A 21,737-nucleotide genomic window follows, 5' to 3' on the forward strand; every position below is an offset into this window, starting at 1 on the left:
AAGAAAAGAGGATGCGGATTCAAAAATCATCTAAGAAGTGAATCTCATTTTATTAAAAAATCCAGAAGCGATTACTCTGTCAAATGTGTGAAATATAACGGATAATTTTCTATTTTTCACGGCAGTATGATATTTCGAAGCACTTGGAGACGCAAGAGCATAAAAGATATTAAAATGCTGCTGCATCTTCCTCCAAAATACAGAAATTTTTAGTAAAAACAATTTAGGGAGACGAAGAAAAGAAATTAGCATTAGCATTAGGATGTCTTTCCATGCTATTTTTCATAGTCATTCCTTCAGATCAAAGGCATGTACATCACACGTTATCAGATCGGTTTTGCAGCGCACATGATACATAACGCCGTTCAAACAGCTGCTGTTTTTTTGCCCGCAGATATGAAAAATATTGTCATTAAAATATATTTCTATTTTTACATTACACTGTGCGTCTTCAAATGCTGAAAGAATTTTGTGAAACTGCGGAAGTCGCATGTATAAGAAAATACTTGGTTACTGTAAAACGCGCTAGTTACCTCTTTCGTCAGCTGTAGATAGAATTTTTAAATTATACCACACCATGAATTCCTACTTTCTATATCAGGCTTAATGCCCTACAGTTGTAGAAGATAGTTTTGAAAAATAATCCTCAAATTTAGCTAGAGTTTAAAAACAATCAATCACCTTTTTTAAAAATACTATTGAAGTTATTGACGATGATAAAATTTTGGTAATCGAAGTAGCGAATAAAGTTAAAAATATCTGAGTCAAAAGCGGTCAGAGTGTAATTTTCTTCCATTAACCATCGATAAGAGCATAAGTGAGCTCGAAGTGGGTGCAATAAATCATGCAGATATCATGAATCACGTTAAAAATTTCTATCGTAACTGCAAAGATTATTTAGAAGAGTGGACGCTATATTAAAATTATATTGAACATTTTCATTGGATTACATTAAAAGATAAACTTAATTGGAATGATGTTCTAAAATCATTCGATCATTGTGCATAAAATTTTCCATATAATAATATTTCCAAAAACGATCTTTTTAATGAGGTATCATTATTTAAAAAAATATATTGGTTAAAAAAGGGTAAAATCTTGGGCTTCAGCACAAATCTTGATAGAGTACAAATGGTTATAAATATTTCATCATTTGAAACAAAGCATATTCCATACAATATTGCCCTAAAATTAAGAAATATTCTTTGCCCTTACCACAAGCAATTGCTGCGACTGAACTCGTTTTTTCTACTGTAAATGAAGTGTGTCCATCAGAAAATCAATTCAATGTGTGAAATATAACTAAACAAATTCGTGTGAAAAATTTCACGACCTTTTCCGCAAAAGAAATGAAGAAAAAAATCACTCAAATATAAGAAATATGCCAAAGAAAAAATTATACGAAACTTAATTTTTAATGCATCATATTTGCTATTCTTTTTGCCACCCTTATGACCTTGACGATGACCTAACTGGGTCAACGGTTGAATTTTCGTAAATGAAAGTGTTATTTCGGGTTTCTCGGGTCCGAAAACCTGAGAATTGACATCTTGGTCAATGAAATGTAGACTTTTTTCTATCTCGATTTTTTTTAAGATTAGAACCACATAAGGCAAATTAAAATTTTTGGTTTGGACCCACATTGTGAGGTCAAAAGGTCAAAATTGTAAAATTTTGCTTACACTCAACAAAACTTAGGACCTTTCCCCATAAGTGTGCCAATTTTCATGAATATTGCTCGATGCAAAGTTACTAAAATTACCGGTTAAAAATAACACACGACAGAAGGGACAGTGTTAATATTCATTTTCTAGGAATGTCACTGTTAGGTTAATCTACTAGTAATAAGTAATATTTCTAAAATAATTTTGCCTTTTTATGGACCCCTCCCTTCATCCTTTGTGAGATATCGTGGGATTTTGCCTTCTTTCTAATCTCACGTAGGATTTTTCAAAATACGTATTTTCAGTGTAAATACGTTAATCTAGGCTTCATTGTGTTGGGTTTATAAATAAAACGATTTGTTTAATTATTTTTATTGAAGATTACCGAGATCGCAATAAACTGGTTTTTGCGGAAAAAATTACGTGATACTTGCCAGGACCCTTTCTTTTTACCTAGAGGGGGTGAAGCCATGGTGTAGGGGGAGGAAAGCCATGGTCTAGGGGGGGAAGCCATGATCTAGGAGGGGGGCAAGCAGGGACGCCGACTTGAAAAAATATTGGGGGGGCCCAAACCGGGGACTTGCCCCGGGAAATTTTCTAAGTAGTGAGTTTTAAGTTTTTTAAGCATTTTAGAAGAGTCATATGATCAACATTAGAACCCTGATCACTCGAATCTCGATATCTGGACATTCTGGGGAAAATCGACAAGCCTGACACATTTTTTTTCACACCCATAACGGATTTTTGAGGGGGCTCGGGCCCCCTCAAGCCCCATGGAGTCGGCGCCTATGGGGGCAAGCCAAGTTGTGACATTTTAGCATGGAAAAGATGAATGAAACCAACATTATAAGAAAATTATAACAGCGCTTTATTAGTTTATGAGATTATTTCCTTGAAAAAATAGTTTTATTTCAGTTACTTATCTTATACTAATACATATCATTTTTCGTTGGTTTGAAGAAAATTTGTTGAATACTTTCGTTTCAATTCAGTACTGATTTTGCTTAAAGACTTATGCGATTTTTGCTTCTAGGGGGACAGCTGCTCCCCCTGCCCTTCGCTGGGTACGCCCATGTTTACATATGACATTCTTAATCAATTTATTTAATGCGATCGCTTCTCGCTTTATCTTGATTTATTTAGCTTTTTGCGCACAATCAAGGCTATAAAATGCCTTAGTTCATCGTAAAAATATATTTACTAAGTGTATAATCATTTTGCGTGCCCAATATTGTCACTTTTCAGCGACTTTGCAGCGGATGAGCGTTAAAATATCTCAAGCGCGCATACAGAATATCGTCTGCGGTCCCAACCGTGACGTCACGCTCCCTCATCCCACTCACTTCCCCGCCGTGCGATGTTGGCTACAGCGTTCCGCCCGAACGGCAGGTCTACTTACTTAAATGGTCTAAGGAAAGAATGAAAAACAATTGAACTCAATGGAAAGAAGCCTGGAGCGGGCAACTTCAAATAGATACGGCCGCAGACTTTCCCTATTCACGAACATGCAGTAATTTTGTTTCCAGGCCACCTCATAAATGGAAAATTTGAAATGAATCCATAAAAATTGTATGCCAGCTGTAAAGGCTCTTTTTGCGACTTTCTGCAGCTATTCAAGCCTAATATACTCATAATTATGTATTATCGCGTACCAATATGCGAGCTTGTTCAGTGTCAATGGCTTCTTTCAGGCAAGTTATTAAAAATTACTTATTTCAGTTCCAAAACTGTGTTTCTCTTGCTCCATTCTCCAATTAATTCATGCACAATAGCAATTTAAAATCAGGTGGTAATCATTTATACAGTATGCAAGTGCTACGGGAATATTTTATCAAAAATGATCATATACATATATCGCCATGGGCGTAGCCAGGAATTTCGTTCTGGAGTGGGTCCAAAATCAGGGAGGGAAATTAAAAAAAAGGGTACTAAGTAATGGATTTTTAACTAATTTTAACACTTTTCACGATCGAAAAAACTTCATGTTAAAAAATACTTTGTATGTAAATTCATGATTTTTCAATATTTTGTCTTCTTTGGTGAAGTAAAATAATTGTGCTTTTATATTTCGGGGAGGGGGGGTCCCGACCCCTCTGGCTACGCCACTGCATATCGCGCTTTTCCGAAAGGAAGTAAAAATAAATTTTGAAAACTGATACTACATTTTGTTCCCTTCTTATTGCTCATAATTCGAGTCCACTCGCCAGCGGAAAACTTCATGTCGTTGCCATGGAGGAAGGAGTGCGTCCTTCTTCCTTGTCGTTGCGGCGTCGAACTGTAGCAAAGCATTGTATGACGCGTGAACACCCTGTGCGCGTGAAGGAACCAAATGTTTTTTTTTCCAATAGTGGAAGTAGTAGTGATGGCTACATCAGGTTTTATGTACAGCATATTCTATATACAGGCATCCCCCGAGTTACGTAAGAGATGCGTTCCGGCAGACTATGCGTAAGTCGAAATTTACGTAAGTCGAACCTTTGCGTTGGCGCTTCAGAGATTGCTGTATAACAAGTTGTATCGTACAGGAATGAGCGCAACCACATACGCCACCACATCCATCGCTAGAACTGCAAATTTTCACGTTGATTATTGACTTGGGATTTATAAGCGATTTTTCTACAGAAATTAATGAAATTTCCTTCGAGGAATGACAAAAATGGGTCACTTTGTTATTTTTAGCACGTAAAAAACTCTATAACTATTCGATATTTTTTCTACCATAGGTTGTACGAGCGAATATCTACTTCTTCGCGCTCGCATTCGAAAATTAACGTAATAATTTGAAATACGGTTATCGCTTACGTAAGTACGGATTTACGTAAGTCGAGACATACGTAACTCGGGGGATGCCTGTAGTTGCTACTCTTGAAATATGTAACAATAGGGAACTTGCATATATTTCAGATATAATCAATAGCCTCAAAATTACATAAAAATATATGTTTGCATACCTCGGTGAAAGTTTTTTAAATTATTTTTTGACGTGGTTTGCGATATTTAATGCATCAAAGTTCACGAGAATTTTCAAATGCAAGTGAGAAGCGAAAACGACCGATGATTGGCTGGTAGAAAAGTGACGTCATAATTCAGTACGAGGAGGCACGGCGGCACGGGGTAGTAGAGGTTGCATACTTGAATACAAGCGACGGCCGTGGTTATGATTCATTTATTGAAGTGCAGACGTATCGGAGGTGTTCATTGTGACTTCAGGGCTATTATTTGATCTATTTCTCCTCCATTGAAAGTGATAGCATGCGTAAAGATGAAGGGATATGGTTATTCTTAGGCTGATCCTAGCAAGCTTCCTGTTACTGATTCCATCATGATAACAGGGTATTTTAGTGAAACTGTAGACTTCGTCGGCGCCGAAAGTCGATGCCGAGAAATGGAAAGGTAGCTGATGTGCATCTGAAATGTTTTATAGTTCATAACAAAGTGAGACTTGCGTATAATATTGGCGAAAGCGTATAGGTACTCATGTGAAATGTGTATTCTTTTGGCAGTCCGGTAGAGAGTCTTATGGTGAACTTATTTCCACCTCGAAGCTGTCGATGATACTTTCAACTTAAAAATACCTTGCCTGGAGGGCGACAGGAAGCTCTGAGGAAGCCAGAAATGTTTCAATTTAGTAGCGATAATATAGACGAACTTCCAACACAATCTACCATCTTGTGCCTCAAAAACCCTGAAGCCACTTCCTATTCTGCATAAATAATCGGTCAATCGCACTTCGATCAATATAATAAACACAACGTCTTCAGGTGTTAAGAAGTTACTTTTGTAATGAAAGCCTTCCTAAAGTGGCATTAAAATGTGAATATTTTCCAAACAGAGTCTTTAATACATTTTGGGAGCTTTTCTCACGATATATCTGAAAAAGCTAAATAGCTGAAAAAGCGAAATATCTCAAAGCGAGCTCCTCGTCATTGCGATCGGTTGTCACTTAAAAATTCCGTATCGGAAATCCTAGAGGGATGACCAAGAGTGATACTTTTTTGAGGGCGGTCTTATCGACGGAACCGCACGGAACGCTGAAGAATCTAGCCAATGACACGATAGCGGAACCACAGAATAGAAACCTAGCGGAATTCCGCTAGGTTTCTATTCTGTGGCGGAACGCAGCAGTTGAGTAAGGGATGAGTTTCGATTGGCTACCTGCTTTTGCCGTCAGTTTCGTCCGACTACATTTGGACGATGTGGGTCCGGCAGCGAACGACTCAAAACTTTGTTAAAATGGCAAAAAACGGTTCAGATATTTCGAGGGATGATGATTCTTATTTAATCAATTAGAAATATTTACTCCCAGTTTTACAGGGAAAACGAGCACGTTGCGGTTGAGGAATTTCATGTTGCGGCGTTACGCTCCGTTACGCCCAGACCTTGGTCACCGCCCTTTGTTTTTGCTTTCCCGGGCCGACGCCGGGCGCACCACTTCTCTCTTTATTTTATTTTGGTAGTCTTCGACGGTTGATCAATAAATGACCTGCGTAGAATATCAAAGCTGATCAAAGCTAGTGAAATTATTCGTTTCAGAACTTTGATGTATCTAGTGGTGAAGTGAGATAAGTATTTCATCGGAAGTTGCGCATGATCAAGGGTCAGTTCTTTCAACATAAACAAGGAGCAGAAGCTTCACAAGTTGAGGTTGTAGCATTAATCTGATATCCTTGTGGATTAGGAATCCATTTGTGAAATAAGGCATTGGAAATAGTAGCATTAACAGTGGAGATGAGATATTAGTGCGTGGATAGTCTGCGCTGGGGCGTAGTGCTTATCTATAATATTTGATAAGTTGATAGTTGATTGTGTCGAGTGTGATGACTCCTGAAGCCGTAACGCAGCGTTACCATTGGAAAGATGTCCTATACAGAGCTAGAACATGGTTATCAAGGACTTAAGAGGGCTCGACCTTCATTTTACGTAGGTGATGATGGTGAAGGTGGCCCATCTCTGAGGACCGCCAAAAATAGAGTGAGTAGTGTGTGCCTCCTTGATAATGTTTTTGTATCTTTTATTTTATTCGGTTTGAAATTGCAACCAAAGTATTTCAATTTTAATTCAATATACAATGGTTAATTTTATTTCTTTACAGTTGTATTAGTGTAGTGTACTATCCTAAGCTGTTGTTAGGAACTATGGCTGAATTTCCTCAGATTCCGGAAGTTTACATTAGTGATGCTGACTGCATTGCTGAACCGTACTGGCAAATGATGGTACTAATTGGTTTTTGAGTGATGTATTTGGGTGAATCTTAGTTGGCGGATAAATGACTTTAACACTACATGTTGACTGAATGAATGAGACTAGTCAGATGTCAATGGCTAATACGATTGTGGTTCAGTTGGTTACTAACTGCATGCTACTTTTTGTTCATGATTCATCTGAAGTGTTACAGCGTTGATGCTCTGATTTGTTTTTCCACCGATGGCGTTATGCGAACTTTGTTATCACCGACTTGCCTAGTTCAGGAGCGTGACTAAGAAAACATGTTCACCAAATGGGAAGGCTATTTCTGTTCTTATCTCCGCGGGGCGATCGTCATAAATTATTTTATGTCATGCATGTAAATCTCTCGGTTTTAAACTCGAGTAGCTTCCGTGGTTAAGTTTTGGTTGTTTGTGCCCTCGTTCGTAGATAGCAGATATTTCGCAATCCGCCGTGGTATCACCGTTTACATAAAATGTAGGATAACTGTGCTGTGGTGGGAAAATGGGCGCACGGCAGATTTTTGTATCTTATCTACGGTTTCAAGTCGGTGTATTGGTTTACGTACTGATGTTCAAAGTAAATACAGACTGACGTTTTTTCCTGAAAATTAGTTGTTCCGTGCCTTGCGTGATTGTATCTTCTATCAGATCTAATCCCCGCTTTTTAATCAATTGATAGCCTTTTTGCTGAACTCTACTAAAACAGATTAGTTCCATGCTTCAAATCTTCGGTAAGCAGTCAGTTCAAATCACATCTTTTTTTTCGTGTATTATAGTCCCCATTTTGTAAAACCACAGTTACCAGTTGGGTTTACTAATTGTTGACAGAGTGACTTCTATTTCTGTCACATTACCCATTGCACTTTATTCATATAATCTACATTTGACCGTGCCCATACCCTTCAGTTTTGACACTTGGTGACTTGATTACTCATTTTCTCCATATCATGGCTCCTCATTCCGCACCACCCGAATCTTATCTTTAAATATTTCAGCCAAAGTTTCTAATTCTATACCTAGTGTAATAAAAATATCTTCTATTCTTCTTGCTTCTCTCTTAATCTGAATGATTTCTTGTGAGTGTTATGCCATGAATATGTGAAAAATCAAATTGAGAAACTAAGGCGGTGGGAAAATTATATGGTAATCTACAAGTGCGGTTGCATCCTTAATTTTCTTCTCTTGTATTTTCATCCTTGTAATTGTCATGTGAATATCCTGCATTGTGATCTACACTCATATCAGATTTGGGTGTGGTCTTACCTTTGGAAGCTTCTATTACTTCGAAATTCTCCTTATAATATGGATGTATTGGGACTAACTACAGCATCGGTATTGTGGTTCATCTTGGATGACTAATGGGTGGTAAATAGTGGATAATGTAATCTGGGATTGAACACTGATTGTGCCATAACTTATATTGTCTTCAAAGTATTTAATTTTTTGGTTGTCTTTTTGAAATGATAGGACACTTGCTGATAGATATACATTCACCTGCTTTATTTATAAGATACACAAAGTCTGGATTCTGTCAGTAATTGCAAACATTATTACAAACTCATGTGCTTGGCGACTCTTGCCTTCTTGAGAAAAGAGACATAGTTAATAATGGAACCATGGGCATGGTGTCGCGAGTGGTGGAGACATTTGAAGAGAAGTGGTGAAGAAAGGAGAGCTCATGGCCAAGATGAAGAGCAGGATGAATGTAATCGAGCTTGTGTACATCACTCTTGCCACTACTGCGAGGAATGTGTAGGTGGATATAAAATTTCTCTTTACCATAAAATGAGTAATTATGTAGTTGTGTATATCATAGTGACTATCTACTTGCTTATATCTATTAACCAAGTAATCACAAAAGATACTTATGAAAATGGGAGGCTAAATTCATGTTAACTCTTTTCACTGCAATGGGCCTGTATACACAAAGGTATGACTGCTGGCATTCCCATAGCGCTCAAAGCATGTTTCCTACAACAGAGAATAAACTTTTCTCTTCATATTTGCAGCTGGTTACTACATCCTCTTGAGTTTGTGCTTGACTGCTGAAAAGTATACATTTTATCATTCATAGACAATAATTTAGCATTATCATGTATCCCTGCACTTGTTTTCTGTGTTGTAGAGTATTCAGCAGTGAAAGGGTTAATTTATGCGTCAAGTTGTGCTAATGCCTATTAATATGCCTAACACTTGATGATTATCAATGCAATTGCTAAGGGATTTTAGTTCTTCCTGAAAAGTTTAAAATAGTGATTGTCATTCCTGTTTGTATTGCTTCGTAGCAATTTGAAAACTGTTTAGCTTGAATTTTTATTCTTTATGTTTTGTGGCTGGTGTTCAGAATAAAAAATATCAGTATCTCAGGTTTAAGTTTTTATTGGTGGTAGTTTTGATTAATTCATTGCTTTCCTGCGTCGCAACATTGATATTAGTCTGGTCATGATAAGCTGGACTATGAAGTCAAAAGTTTCATTATATCCAATGTCCATATTTTCCTTATGTTTTTAATTTGGGCCACTGGACACCATAAGTCCTTAGTGTTAATTAAAATTTGTGCTATGATGTGTACAGGAAAGTCATTGAACATTAAGATATGAGCTACTACGTTAGCAATTCATTGTCTTTAGAAAAATCTTCTCGGGATTGCGTGCGGGTTAGATTATTTAATTACAATCAATGGGTAGCGAGTCGGTACCCGAAACGTCGGCGCTCTTAAATAATCTAACCCGCGCGCAATCCCGAGAAGATTTTTCTAAAGTTGTTCGCCGGGAAAGTGTAAAATCATATATAATTCATTGTCTGTCTGAAATGTAAACAGTAATTCAGCTTTTAGTATTTAGTAATCATAGTTTACTTAAGAAAATAAAATATGGGAATGGGTGTGGTTTTCTAAATTTTGTGATCAGGAAATGATGATTAAATTACTAAATCCTGCATTGAATCGGTTGAAATCAGTCAGCTTATCTCCTAGCCATATAGATTTTGAAATCATGTTTCAAAGTTGGGTCTTGTCATCCTCTCATTATGACAATATTTGAGGATATTGCGTATTGTAGTTGCTCTTCTGTAAATATTGTTGCTTTGATTGTTCTAGTATGTGTTAATATTTTGCCGTTCCAGCTGTGGATGCTGCCTCTAACGTCCTAGTCTGATGCCTATTTATTATATTTCCTTTTTATATATAATTATGTATGAAAAGGAAATAAAGTACGTATCTAAACAACAACTTCTCAATATTATTTTCTAAGGCCCTACATTCTCTTAAACTACCCCCATATTTATTTTTCGTAACCTAGCAAAAGATTTAGCCCTAGAAGAGTTAAGTATTGTAATTATCCGTTTGATATCTCTCTGAGTATATTTTAACATGATACATCAGCATGCGTGAGTTAATATTTAATTGTTAAAAATTATTTTGACTTGATTTAAGATAAGTTGAAAACCGATATCCTAGATTTATTTATTTATTATAATATGGGCAGCTACCTTGTACGCAAACATACATTAAAATAATACATGGTACACTTATAAAACATAAATATATTATATTAACATAAAATGAAGGCATTAAATATAAATCATAGTTCTGATGATATTATAATTAGGTATAAGTTTCTCATAATGGTTTCTTTAAAACACACCTAAAACAATCCGAGACATGAAAAAATCAATAGGTGAAGGAAGCATATTCGCCTCTAATTATTCTAGCCAACAGGGTGTTATGCATATAATTTATGTTGCAAAAAAATCTGTATAAAGAAATTTAGTGTGTTCAGCCTGAAAATCGTATTTACATTTTTGATCATATACTCACAACAAACTGAACTTTAGAAAAAAATATCCACCCTCACTCCTGATTGAGGACTTTTCGAAATAAGAAAATGTGCTCATAATTCATGGGAGGAATCGACAAAATTTTCTTCTTTTTAGGAAGTCCTTGACCATAGTTGAATCAAAGGTTTCAATAAAGGGGTATATTGGAGTTGATCTGAGTGCCTGGTGACCTTTACCCTTTTATTGTCAGTGGGATTTGCAGACGTATTTGCTTTCACTCCTTGGTCTTGAAGTAAAATGTGTCAACTTATTGGCATGCTAATAATTAGTGTTCAACTTTTTACAGCCAAAGAATAACATTTATTTAGAGAAAGCATAAAGTAGGTGTTATGGTTGGGTATTATTTTGTACTACATAATGTAATAATTAGAGATGGGTCGAATAGCAGATTTCTCGAATTCGAATATTAAATCATTGCTCGAATATTCGAATACCTCGAATTTCGAATACCTCGAATACTAAATGATGAATACTGGTATGTTTGACTCGGTTGCCTATGCAGCAGGCAACACAAGATTTTGGGGAGTAATTTTGATTTCCTTTAAATGATTCGAACAGGAATTTAGCTGATTAATGAATAATTTAATTTTATGGAAACAATTGGGCATATAATTAATTCAACTAACATCGCTTTACCCTCACTCCTGCTGCCAAGTGCTAGCTGACAATCTGAGGCATTTTGTAAAATACAAGCTCTTCTCCACCAGATTTTCTTCAATTATTTTCAGTCCATCTTTGGGAGTTCTCACGAGATAAGAAGATGAATTGGAATTGCTATCAGGGAGAAACCAAATATTCTGAGAAAATATCCCTTTGTCTGGGACTGTAACAATAAAGATTTAGAGCACCACTCATAAATTGTAACTTGATGTATGTTTTCGGAAAAAAATACCGCATCAACTTCCGAGAAGCTCAGTTGCTCATATCGAGTTTCGCCAGAATGCGTCTCCGTCGTATTTTGACATTTATTTCTTTGCGTAAAATGCTTAAATAAACTCAGAAATACGTCGTGTTTGGTCTTATTCTTTTTGAAATTACGCGCACATTACTAATATTTCAATTCAATAAAGGTGTAACATCAATTGACGAAAGTCATTCTTATACACCTTTTGTGCTAATAGATGACTCATGCAGCAGTTGACCTCCAAAGAAATGGGGAACTTCGAAGCTGGTAGGAAAAAAAAGGTCAGTGGGGGAGAAAAGGGAGGGCCCGAAACACATTTCTATTGTTCTCATGTAACTTGGTATTTTTTCGAAGCTAAGGTCTTCGTAATATGATCCCTGCGCGAGCTGTGACCTTTTTTTTATTTCGAAGAAGAGGAAAGCCTCAGAGGGGGGCTAGTGCTGAATGGAGAGGGATACCGGATCTTGGGAAATGCGCTAATGTAAGTATCCCACGGTACTCACACAGCTGTTGACCTCCAGAAATGGGGAACTTCGAAGCAGGTAGCCAGAAAAAGGTCAGTGGGTGAGAAAAGGGGGGAGGGCGTGAAACACGCTTTTATTGTTCTCGTAACTCGATATTTTTTTCGAAGCAGGGGTCGTCGTAATGCGATCCCTGCGCGAGCTGGGACCTTTTGTTTGATTTCGGAGAAGAGGAAAGCGTCAGAGGGGTGAGTCAAGTGCTGAATGGAGGGGGATAGTGGATCGTGGGAAATGCCCTAAGGTTGCTATCCCACGGCACTGAGGTTCTCCTGGTGGGGGGAATCGGGGATTTTCGGATTTTTTCACCCGACCATTTTCGGTTCCCCTCGTTGAACTCTTTTCACCGCTAAAATCCACGAATTTGATGTAATTCGTCAACTTGCGTAAAACGGCGCTGCGGGCACTAAATGACTACAGTTCTCTACATTTTTCCGAGTCAACTACCAACGACGTGCATGCGACAGTGTATGACGCGAAATTCCAAGTATTCGAGGTATTCGAGGCGGTACTTTTCGCATAACTATTCGAAACCTCGAATATCGAATACTTTCTAATATTCGAGTATTCGCGGATACTATTCGCACATCTCTAGTAATAATTATGTGTAAAAAGGGAAGCAAGTACATATCTAAAAAAGAACTCCACAATATTTTTTTTGAAGGCCCCACATTCTATTGAACTACCCTCCCCCTTTTATTTTTGTACCCCTACGAAAGAGTTAGCCTGTATAGAACATATTGTGGTAATTATCTATCTGATGTCTCTCACTTATTATTACATTTCAAACCTGCATCAATTTGTGAACTTCATCTTTTTCACATTCCATGTACCACAGTCTCTGAAATTGTTGACTGGCCAATGGTAGCCAGCCTCTCTTCCTTGAAAAATATCACCTCTTAAGGCCATATCAGGGTTAATTGTCGAAAGTAATTTTAGCTATCCCTCGAAAAGGATGGAAAAAATTATTGTGTGACTCAGGCATTTGCTGTTGTTTGACTGAAGTGATTTTGTATTATCTAGTATGATGTCACTACCTTAGCATGATGGTACATTAATCCAATATTTAGTCTATCATGGGTTTGTCTTTTAAACCTGAATGAAGTGTACATACTGTTGAACGGTCTAATTTTATTTTAGTCAATTTTTTTGACTTCATAGATAAATTTTGTGGAAGTTTTTCTGTGCAGGTATTCAATTGGTTCATGATTTGTTGTGGATTGGTTATTAACAATTTCCCAATGGTCTTAATTTTTTCAGTATATGTCCGTCAAATTAGAGTGGAAATCTTTCTCACTAATTGAAACTTTATTGAAGCATAGGTAAATGCTGAATCACATTCTCAGAGACTCCATTCAAAATTTCATTTGGCTCTCATTTAGAAAACTGGAATCTTTTACCCGGCAAAGGTGAAGGTTTTTTTTGAGTGTAACGATGATTGTCTTCTTGTTTTTAGAGATATATTATTTAGTTTCTTGTTATACTTTAGGAAATAACTAACCTTTACAATGGAGAACATCCAGCAGAAACAATGGAGTAATGAGTTTGTGCTGGGTGTGAAAAAATTTATTTGCTTAAAAATGAGTGAATTAATGTGTTGAAAGAAAGGTTCTTTTAAAAAGTACTGATGTTTTCTATACATAATAACATATAATGCTGTTCTTTTTGCTGTCACTGATTTCTTGTGGCATTTGAATCGTATTATGGGATTGTTTAAATTAGACATTTGTAATGTTTGATTTTTAGTAATCGATGTTGGTGTTTTTAGGGAGTGTTTGACAGGAGAAGAGGAGGGGATCTTTGAGAGGGAAAGTTGCTTGAAATAGGGAGGAAAAAATAACTGCATCTTTGAGAAAATAAAGAGGAATTGGAACAAAAAAATTTCTCACATTGCACGTTCAACTCTTTTCAATGATTTAATGTGTTCATGCTGGTCAGGGAAGTCACGTAAATATCAGGGAAATTAAATTATACAAGGAAAACTTGAGAGAGGTGTAACAAATAGATGAAAATTGTGGTTGAACATGTGGTCTAATATACTGTTGTGAAATAAAAAATGTAAATATATTACTTGTAGCTCAATTATGGGTATTTTAAAAATAATATCAGAAAGAATGCATGAAGAAAAATTATCAGAAAAAAATATACTTTAGAAAAAACATTATTAGAAATTTTGGTTTATAAAAATTGATCGGAAAGGTTGCACAGCAAGGGGTAGTGCTGATGTGGTTTCTACATGACTTTATTTCTACTGCTAGTACTGTCTTGACTTAACTTCGCAATTTCCGTCGCTACAATTTTCCACAAAATCTGTTTGTAGTACAGGCTTGCCATGTATACAAATTCAAGGAAATTAAAAACAATATGCTGAAAATAAGGGAAAAATGAAGGAAATTTAAAATGGGAAGTTGGTATGAACCATGAATTTTATTGAAGTATCCCAGAAAAAAACTCTGATGTTCACAGAGTTTGTGGAGGAGGGTGTTGTTTTGGCAAAGGGTACTTCTTATGGTTGTGTGTTAAAGAGTGGGAAAGTGAGCACTGATTGTGAGTGGGAAGGCCTTTGAGGGCAGGGTGGTAAGATTTCAAGGTATTGTTACCTCATATGTTCTCCATCATCTCTGTCGTCTTGGAGCAGCATGATGGATCATTGTGTTAGAGTCCACATACTGGGCATTCAGTTCTTCTTTCCTGGATGTTGACCATTTGTCAAGAATCAATACATCGGACAAAATTTTATTATAAATAAAATATTAGTAAATGAGTTATGTCTCGTTTAAATAATGTGAAGAATTGCATTCATTTCATGCAGCATGACATTTTTAGAGAATTTATTTCTTTGTATTTGGGAGAATAATTATTTTCATTGTCTTTATATCTGGTATTCCTTGTTTCCAAGAGCACAGTTATAGTATTCCATGTTTCCAAGAGTAGTGAGTGTAACATTTTGATTTGTGCTGAAGGCCAAATATGGTGGCTTATTACACAACAGTGGAATTGATATGAATTCCCAAATTTAAGTTACTGTAGGGTTAAGAAGCTACATTGCTGCAGAAAGTATGAGTTTGATGGTTCTTGGGTTTGTTTCCTGAGTTAATATTGTCCTAAAAGCTCTCTATGAATTTCATTATTTTTGAGTTAAAAGCTACTGGATTATCAATTTCTACTAGATGTATATGGGCTATAGATCTTGGTCTTCATATAGTTTACACAGTAGAGATGAAATCTGTCGAAAACTAATGTGGATTTGAATGCTGTGGATAAAATGGCTGGCTGATATCAGAAATGAGAAGGTTAATAGATAACAAGAAGTGAAGTATAGTGCAACCTCGATATAACGACACCCCACGGTGCACTAATAAACACTCGCTATAGCGAATTGTCGCTTTACCGGAGGTGGAGTAAATAATAGCCAATATACCTGTTGCGAACAGATATACAGGAACAGGAGTGGTGCGGCGACAGATAAACATCTATCCGATAAACGTAAGCATAAATCCAGACGAAAGGCGATGTTTTTTTGCATCACTGAATTTCCTTACTCAAGTAATGACTAACTATTCAAACAATTTATAAGCACCGAACTGAATAAAAATCATGCAAAGCATTGTTTTGTCAATCATTATATTTATCGAACGACAGTTTACCACATAAATTTGAGACTGTGCACTCCATTAACTTCATTTCTAACAGATTGCTAGCAATTACAGAGGTTAAGGAGTCTTGATGAAAGTCTTCCGGCGGTGAAACCCTCGCTATGGCGAGAGCCAACACCGAAAGGGTCTCGTAAAAACGAATTTTTTAACACGCTTATTATGGGGTCAATTGACGGTGCATCGGCTATCTCTCGTAATAGCGGGGGTGTCGCTATAGCCCGTACTCGCTTTAACGAGGTTCCACTGTAATTTGTAGCACTCTCAGCTAAAGAAGCATTTTATAAAAAAGCCTACTGCCTAAAAGTTGAACTCGAGCTCCAGTTTCTGTTACTATACCAGCAATGACACAGCAAATTATAAACTCCTAGGAGTTGCCTTTCTACAAATTATATCTAGAACCTTTTGATTGCTGTGTTGGAACAGATAAATTTTAATGTTTAAAAGTTTAAAAAAATTTTGTCAGTCAGGACCTGTTGTAATTTAACCTGCACACACAAATTCAGCCATCTCAGTCTCAATTATTCAATACAATAGACCATTTAATGTATTATTCTCCTATCACTTCAGTTGCCAGTTCCTTGAAATACTACCATACTTTCCCTGTCCTACCCTTTAAATTTTCCTTTTTTGCCCTCTAACATCAAGAGGACTAGTTTTCAAATGGCATGCGGTAAAAGATGCAGATAAGCCATTATATTGAAACCAGAGAAAAAATTATGTGGGAAGTGAATAGATAATTCAGACTTTCCCCTCCATAATGGGGACAATCAGCACACTAATTTACCTCTTTCTTGCAGTAATGTCAATGAGTTGATATGGAAAAAAGATTCATGGTTATGCTTATTATGGAAATGTTAATCTCATCATAGATTAAGAATCAGATAATTATTAGAAGTACATAGAAGGTGCTTCTTGCTTTTCTGTCCTATATTATTATTTGGGTAAGATTTTTCTGGAGCAAGATGTGTTTAATTTTTATATATTTTAATTACATAATTGTTATTGTTGTCATCAATACATTCACTCCTTGTAAAGGTTTTATGAGAAGAATTAGAGGATGATACATCATAAGGACATGCAAGTATTTATCTTTGTGTTTTAGAGTCCTAGGAAATTTTTTTAGAGTTATTAATCATGTACGTGAACATTTCATCTAGCTGCCTGTATCACCTGTGTATGCTAATAATGCATTGTGAAGTGATAATAATCATAATAAATGTAATAATGTGTGTAGCTGCTTCCATTGTTATGGTTTTTGAAACTCATATGTGAGAAGTTTTGTGAGAAAAGATAGGATTCTATTCTTGTGTGTAGATTTTGTGTGTTGAAAGATTATGCGATTTTCAGTATACCTCTCATATCTACAATCAAAAGATTCCCTTGGATGAGATATGCTGATTTGATCTTATGCTAACATTTATTTTTCTGTTAGATATCATAGTGTCTTGATTGTCTGTTAATCAATTAGCTGTTCATTGGATGATGTACCTATCAATTCCCTAACCTATCCCTATAGGCATTCCCCTTCTCTCTTGCCTACCCCGCTCTGTATCTAAAATTAATCAAAAAATAGTAATCATTATTATATAGTAAACTTCTTTTGATGTCAATGGTTACATCAGAAATTACCCTTAGAGTGCGGGAACATTTTTATACGTTTTGCGCACTGACTGCGGCAATTAGCCGAAATTATTATTTCCACATGGATATGTTGCACTTGGGCACTTTCCCTCACCACAAGGGGCTTGACTCGTGTAATAAATATTTGTGGCATTATCAAATATAAGTAATATTTGCGGCATAGCCCTGAAGAAATTACGATTCGTCAAGTGTATTGTGGGAAGATTTTCGGATGAGAAAGGTGCTATTTCACACTCGTCCGACCACACCATGAATATTAACACTAGCGAGCGTATGGGATCCGGTGCAGAAAGACTTAATCTGTGAACTGAACAAAATACAAAGGAAGGCTGAGCGGTTCGTCTAAAACCGCTACGGGCTTACAGACAGCATTACCCAGATGTTAAGCGAATTAGGCTGGGAGCCACTGGAGACTCGGAGGCTGCGTGCTAGGCTTAGATTGCTTGAACGATTGAGAATGGATATCTTAAAGAGCAACACAGAGAACATAATATTAGAGCTGCACTATATATCCAGGTCCGACAGAAGCGATAAATTAAGAGAGATTTTTTGCCGAACGGATAGATATGGGAATTCGTTTTTCCCCCGAGCCACAAAGGATTTCAATAAATGCTAGTCGTAATTTCCTTGAAGCACTACCTTTTTATTTGTAAACGGCTGGTATCCTATCACCCTCTGCCCCTTGCCTTTTAGGCGGCTTTCAGGGTATTATGTAGATGTAGATGAACTCTAGCAGACCAGCCCTCTTGGCAGGGTGTACCACCTGCAAAGGGACTTGAGAGGCAAAATCGAGAACTCCCACAGCCTAAGATTTAGGGACTTTTTTTTTATTATCAACTGCCCCTTAAACAGCACATGACGGCCTTTTACAAAGAGGGTTTCCAATATTAACAAAGTAGGTACAACACAAACATCCATGCCCTGGATAGGGATCACCTACCCAGGCGGGATTCGAACCCACGACCTTCAGTTTGGTAGGCGAGGACTTTACCCCACCGCCACCAAGGCTGGCCGGAATTGAACTATACAATCATCTTCTGGTCAACTTGATCTCATCATCGGGCAGCACTATTTTAGATCCAAGTTTGATCAAATGATGGTGCCATATTACAAAATGCATTGTTTTTGTTGTAACCATTGACTTTAAAATATTGGACTGTATTTAAATTTTTTTTTTCAAAATATTGTTCAACCACATCACACCAAAATTAGTTAAAATACCCTTTTCTGTTCTCTTTCCCACCTCTAATTTCTTCTCCACGTAAATGGAAAGGTTCCAAAAGATGAAGGGAAAGTGTGGCCTAGAAAGCATAGTAAAAATTTCTTTTTAGTGTGTAATCACAACTCTTAGCAATTACTTTATCTCCAACCTGCAGTTATCCTTGGTGAAATCTTTTAGATTTCTCTCATTATAATAAAACTGACCTCATAGTGATGACAAAGTTATCGGAGCCATGTTCAATGTGTGAAATATAACTAAGTTTTATTGATATGTATTATAGCAATAATATCACCAATGGAAACTGGAAACTGTTTCATTATTCATCATGATTTTTCATACAGTTATTTTTGTAAACTGATTCCTCGTTTGGAAATAATGCAGTTTCAACACATGTTGGAATTCGTGTCATGTTCAGTCCACAGAAATGGATTAACATTGTAATGTGAGGGTGTACTGAATCTCAACTCCTAGGAGTATAAAGCACCGCATGAATAAGTGACTTTGTATGCATTCATGCACCCTGGTGCAAAGTTAAATACACCAAAGGATGAAGTTCACCATGAAAAATATTTGACTTAGCCAGGATTCGAACCCGGATCTCCCAATAGGGTAGTTTCCTTCATCAAAGAAAACGAAAGGCATTGATTGCGATTCGTTACCCACCATTAGTGTACTCATAATATACAAATTATTTGGTTTTAGAAATCCCAGTTTAGATGAGTGGCCGTGGTCAATTTTAACCTCATTTGAAAAAGGCCAGATTGGTGCCCATGCGATGCCACTCCACGTGACATCACAGGGACTTAGTTTCTATACGAGTAGATATGAGTTTTATATCGTCTGAGGTTACCAGTGCATGCATGAGGCACAGAACTCAGGGAAACGTCTCATAATAATCACCTATTAAAACTGCCTATGGTCGGAAATTTTCCTTAGTTTGATAAAAGTATTGATAATCCTTATTTAAGCCAAGGGCTAACTGCTAGCAGGGTACATACTCTGCTACCAGCTAGCATCCTGCGTCGTATCAGCGCTGAAAGCCTTGCCCCAAGGTCACCTCACTTGGCGGCAGCGGGAACCAGAACAATGTCACATGGGCTTTTCCCAGCATTTATTCTTAGCCGTCATGTGATGAAATGTTCACTTTTCATTTAATCGCAAAAAGTAGATATCGTCATTTAAAAATCTAAAAGCATGAAATGCGTACTCCATGAGTAATAATCTTTCAATTCAGACAATAAAAAAATAAGAGGAAAATACCCTATTGCCGGGCAGGCGTGTTAGCCAGTTACACCACCAAGCAATTTTCTCAGAGTGAACTTCGGGATTGTTTTTACCGAACAAGATGTTGACGTCCACACTGTGGCACATGTGGCAGAGGTCGTGCTATATATGCCACTGTCGGAGGGCTAAGTCAAATATCTTTCATGGCAAACTTCATCCTTTGATGTAATACCCTTTTGCTACGGTGCACCCTCTGGAAACCTACTCGTCACATGTAACTAAAGTGCTGAGCGCATGGCAGGGAAGATGTAAAGGTACGTTCACAGCAGCCTACCGTGCGAACGTACCAGGTACGTTTACAGAAGCGAAAGGGTTAGCTTTGCACATGTGTGCATGACTACGTACAGTCTCTTGTTTCATGCATTGCTTTGAAATTTGTCTTTGTAAAATAGAGCGACAAAGGGTTTTTCACAGTTTAACTGGCCAAGTCAAATATTTTTTTAATGGCGAACTTTATCCTTTGGTGTCTTTAACTGCGGAGTATTATTTTTTTGTGTTGGTATAAATTTCCACGTTTTTCTCATTGAATGCATGTTGTGTTTATGTTGCGTATGTTATATTAACATTTCATCCCTGTTTTTCTTGTCTCAGGGAGATCTGACAGATGGAGGAGATGATGACGATAGCGGATCTGGGGGAATGATGGGAGGGATGGGGGTGGACCAGGGTGAAGATTCGGGAGGGGATGAGGGAGGCTCCGGCGGCTGCGGCAGTGACGTGTCGAAGCAGGTCATCGTTGGAGTGTGCGCCATGGCCAAGAAATCACAGTCCAAGCCGATGAACGAGATCCTCACACGCCTGAAGGAGTTTGAGTACCTCAAGATAGTGGTCTTCCCCGAGGAGGTTATCCTAAAGGTCTCATTCATATACTTATATTAGGCTCATCCTGGAGATGCAGTGTCAATGCACCATTTACAATTGTATCCTAATGTATCCCTGTTTTAGTTTAATTCCCAAATTATTGAATGTTGCATCTGTTTAGCATTTACTATTTTCAGATTCAATAGACTTATTGTTTTGTTAGCATGTTAGAGCACAAATGAATGTATGTTTGTAATAATTTTCTAGATTGAGTTTTGCTGGGTGTAATTGTTGTGCCAAATTTTTTAGCTAGGGCATATCTTTTTATTAGTAGATGGATTTTGTATCTTTTTATAGGTGGATGGATTTTTTTGGTAATAGAAAATATTATTTATACTGAGCTCAAATGGATATATATTAGTTGTTTTATTGAGATTTTTTTTGGATTTAGGTTTGATTGTTACAAGTGGAATTCACCAAAATTGTATATTAGTATTCTTATTCTCTACAAGTGCTTAGCTTTTTATAAATGGATGTATGTGGATCTTTTTATCCATCAGTGAATGTTTATGGTACGCATGAGAAAATTTTGGTTGATTTAATAATGTAAAGAGTGGCAAATTGATTTTTATCATAAATATATCCTCAGTTGTTTGCATGAAAATATTCAACAAATGATAAAATTTCATGTGAACCTACTTCTGACTATAATCACATTCAGCTTTTATGAATCAGTGTTGAGTATAAATGTATAAACATTTTTGATGGAGATTCATAATTGCATTCATAATTTTATGTGAAGGTAGTATATAAGGAAATAGGTGTAAGAAATAGAGACAGACAGAAATTCAGGAGCAGCTTAAGTTTCAAAACATTTCAAAATTAGTAATGTAAGCAAATAATTTTTGAAAATTTGGACGATACCACATGAATGAGAGATGTAGATGTAGTGCACGTAGATGAATTAACTGTGTGTTTTGCAAAATTCTAGACAGCATAGATA

The 21,737-nt window shown here is 36.8% G+C and overlaps 1 protein-coding gene across 16 annotated transcripts in view; it reads left to right on the plus strand.

The window, feature by feature from the left end:
* The first annotated feature begins 6,076 nt into the window (after positions 1-6,076).
* LOC124168927 (inositol hexakisphosphate and diphosphoinositol-pentakisphosphate kinase) overlaps positions 6,077-21,737 on the plus strand; it is a 99,249-nt gene continuing 83,588 nt past the window's right edge. For 6 of the 16 annotated variants that reach the window (XM_046547325.1, XM_046547331.1, XM_046547329.1 and 3 more), the window contains exons 1-3: positions 6,942-8,236; positions 8,339-8,623; positions 20,525-20,788. In XM_046547325.1, coding sequence (XP_046403281.1) covers positions 8,480-8,623; positions 20,525-20,788 — 408 coding nt within the window. In that variant the 5' untranslated portion in view covers positions 6,942-8,236; positions 8,339-8,479. Of the gene's footprint in view, positions 6,636-6,756; positions 6,878-6,927; positions 8,237-8,338; positions 8,624-20,524; positions 20,789-21,737 lie in introns of those variants that run through there. The other 10 variants (XM_046547334.1, XM_046547335.1, XM_046547336.1 and 7 more) reach the window with 7 other exon arrangements.

Source organism: Ischnura elegans, chromosome 12 (assembly GCF_921293095.1).
Source record: "Ischnura elegans chromosome 12, ioIscEleg1.1, whole genome shotgun sequence".
Lineage (NCBI taxonomy): Eukaryota > Metazoa > Arthropoda > Insecta > Odonata > Coenagrionidae > Ischnura > Ischnura elegans.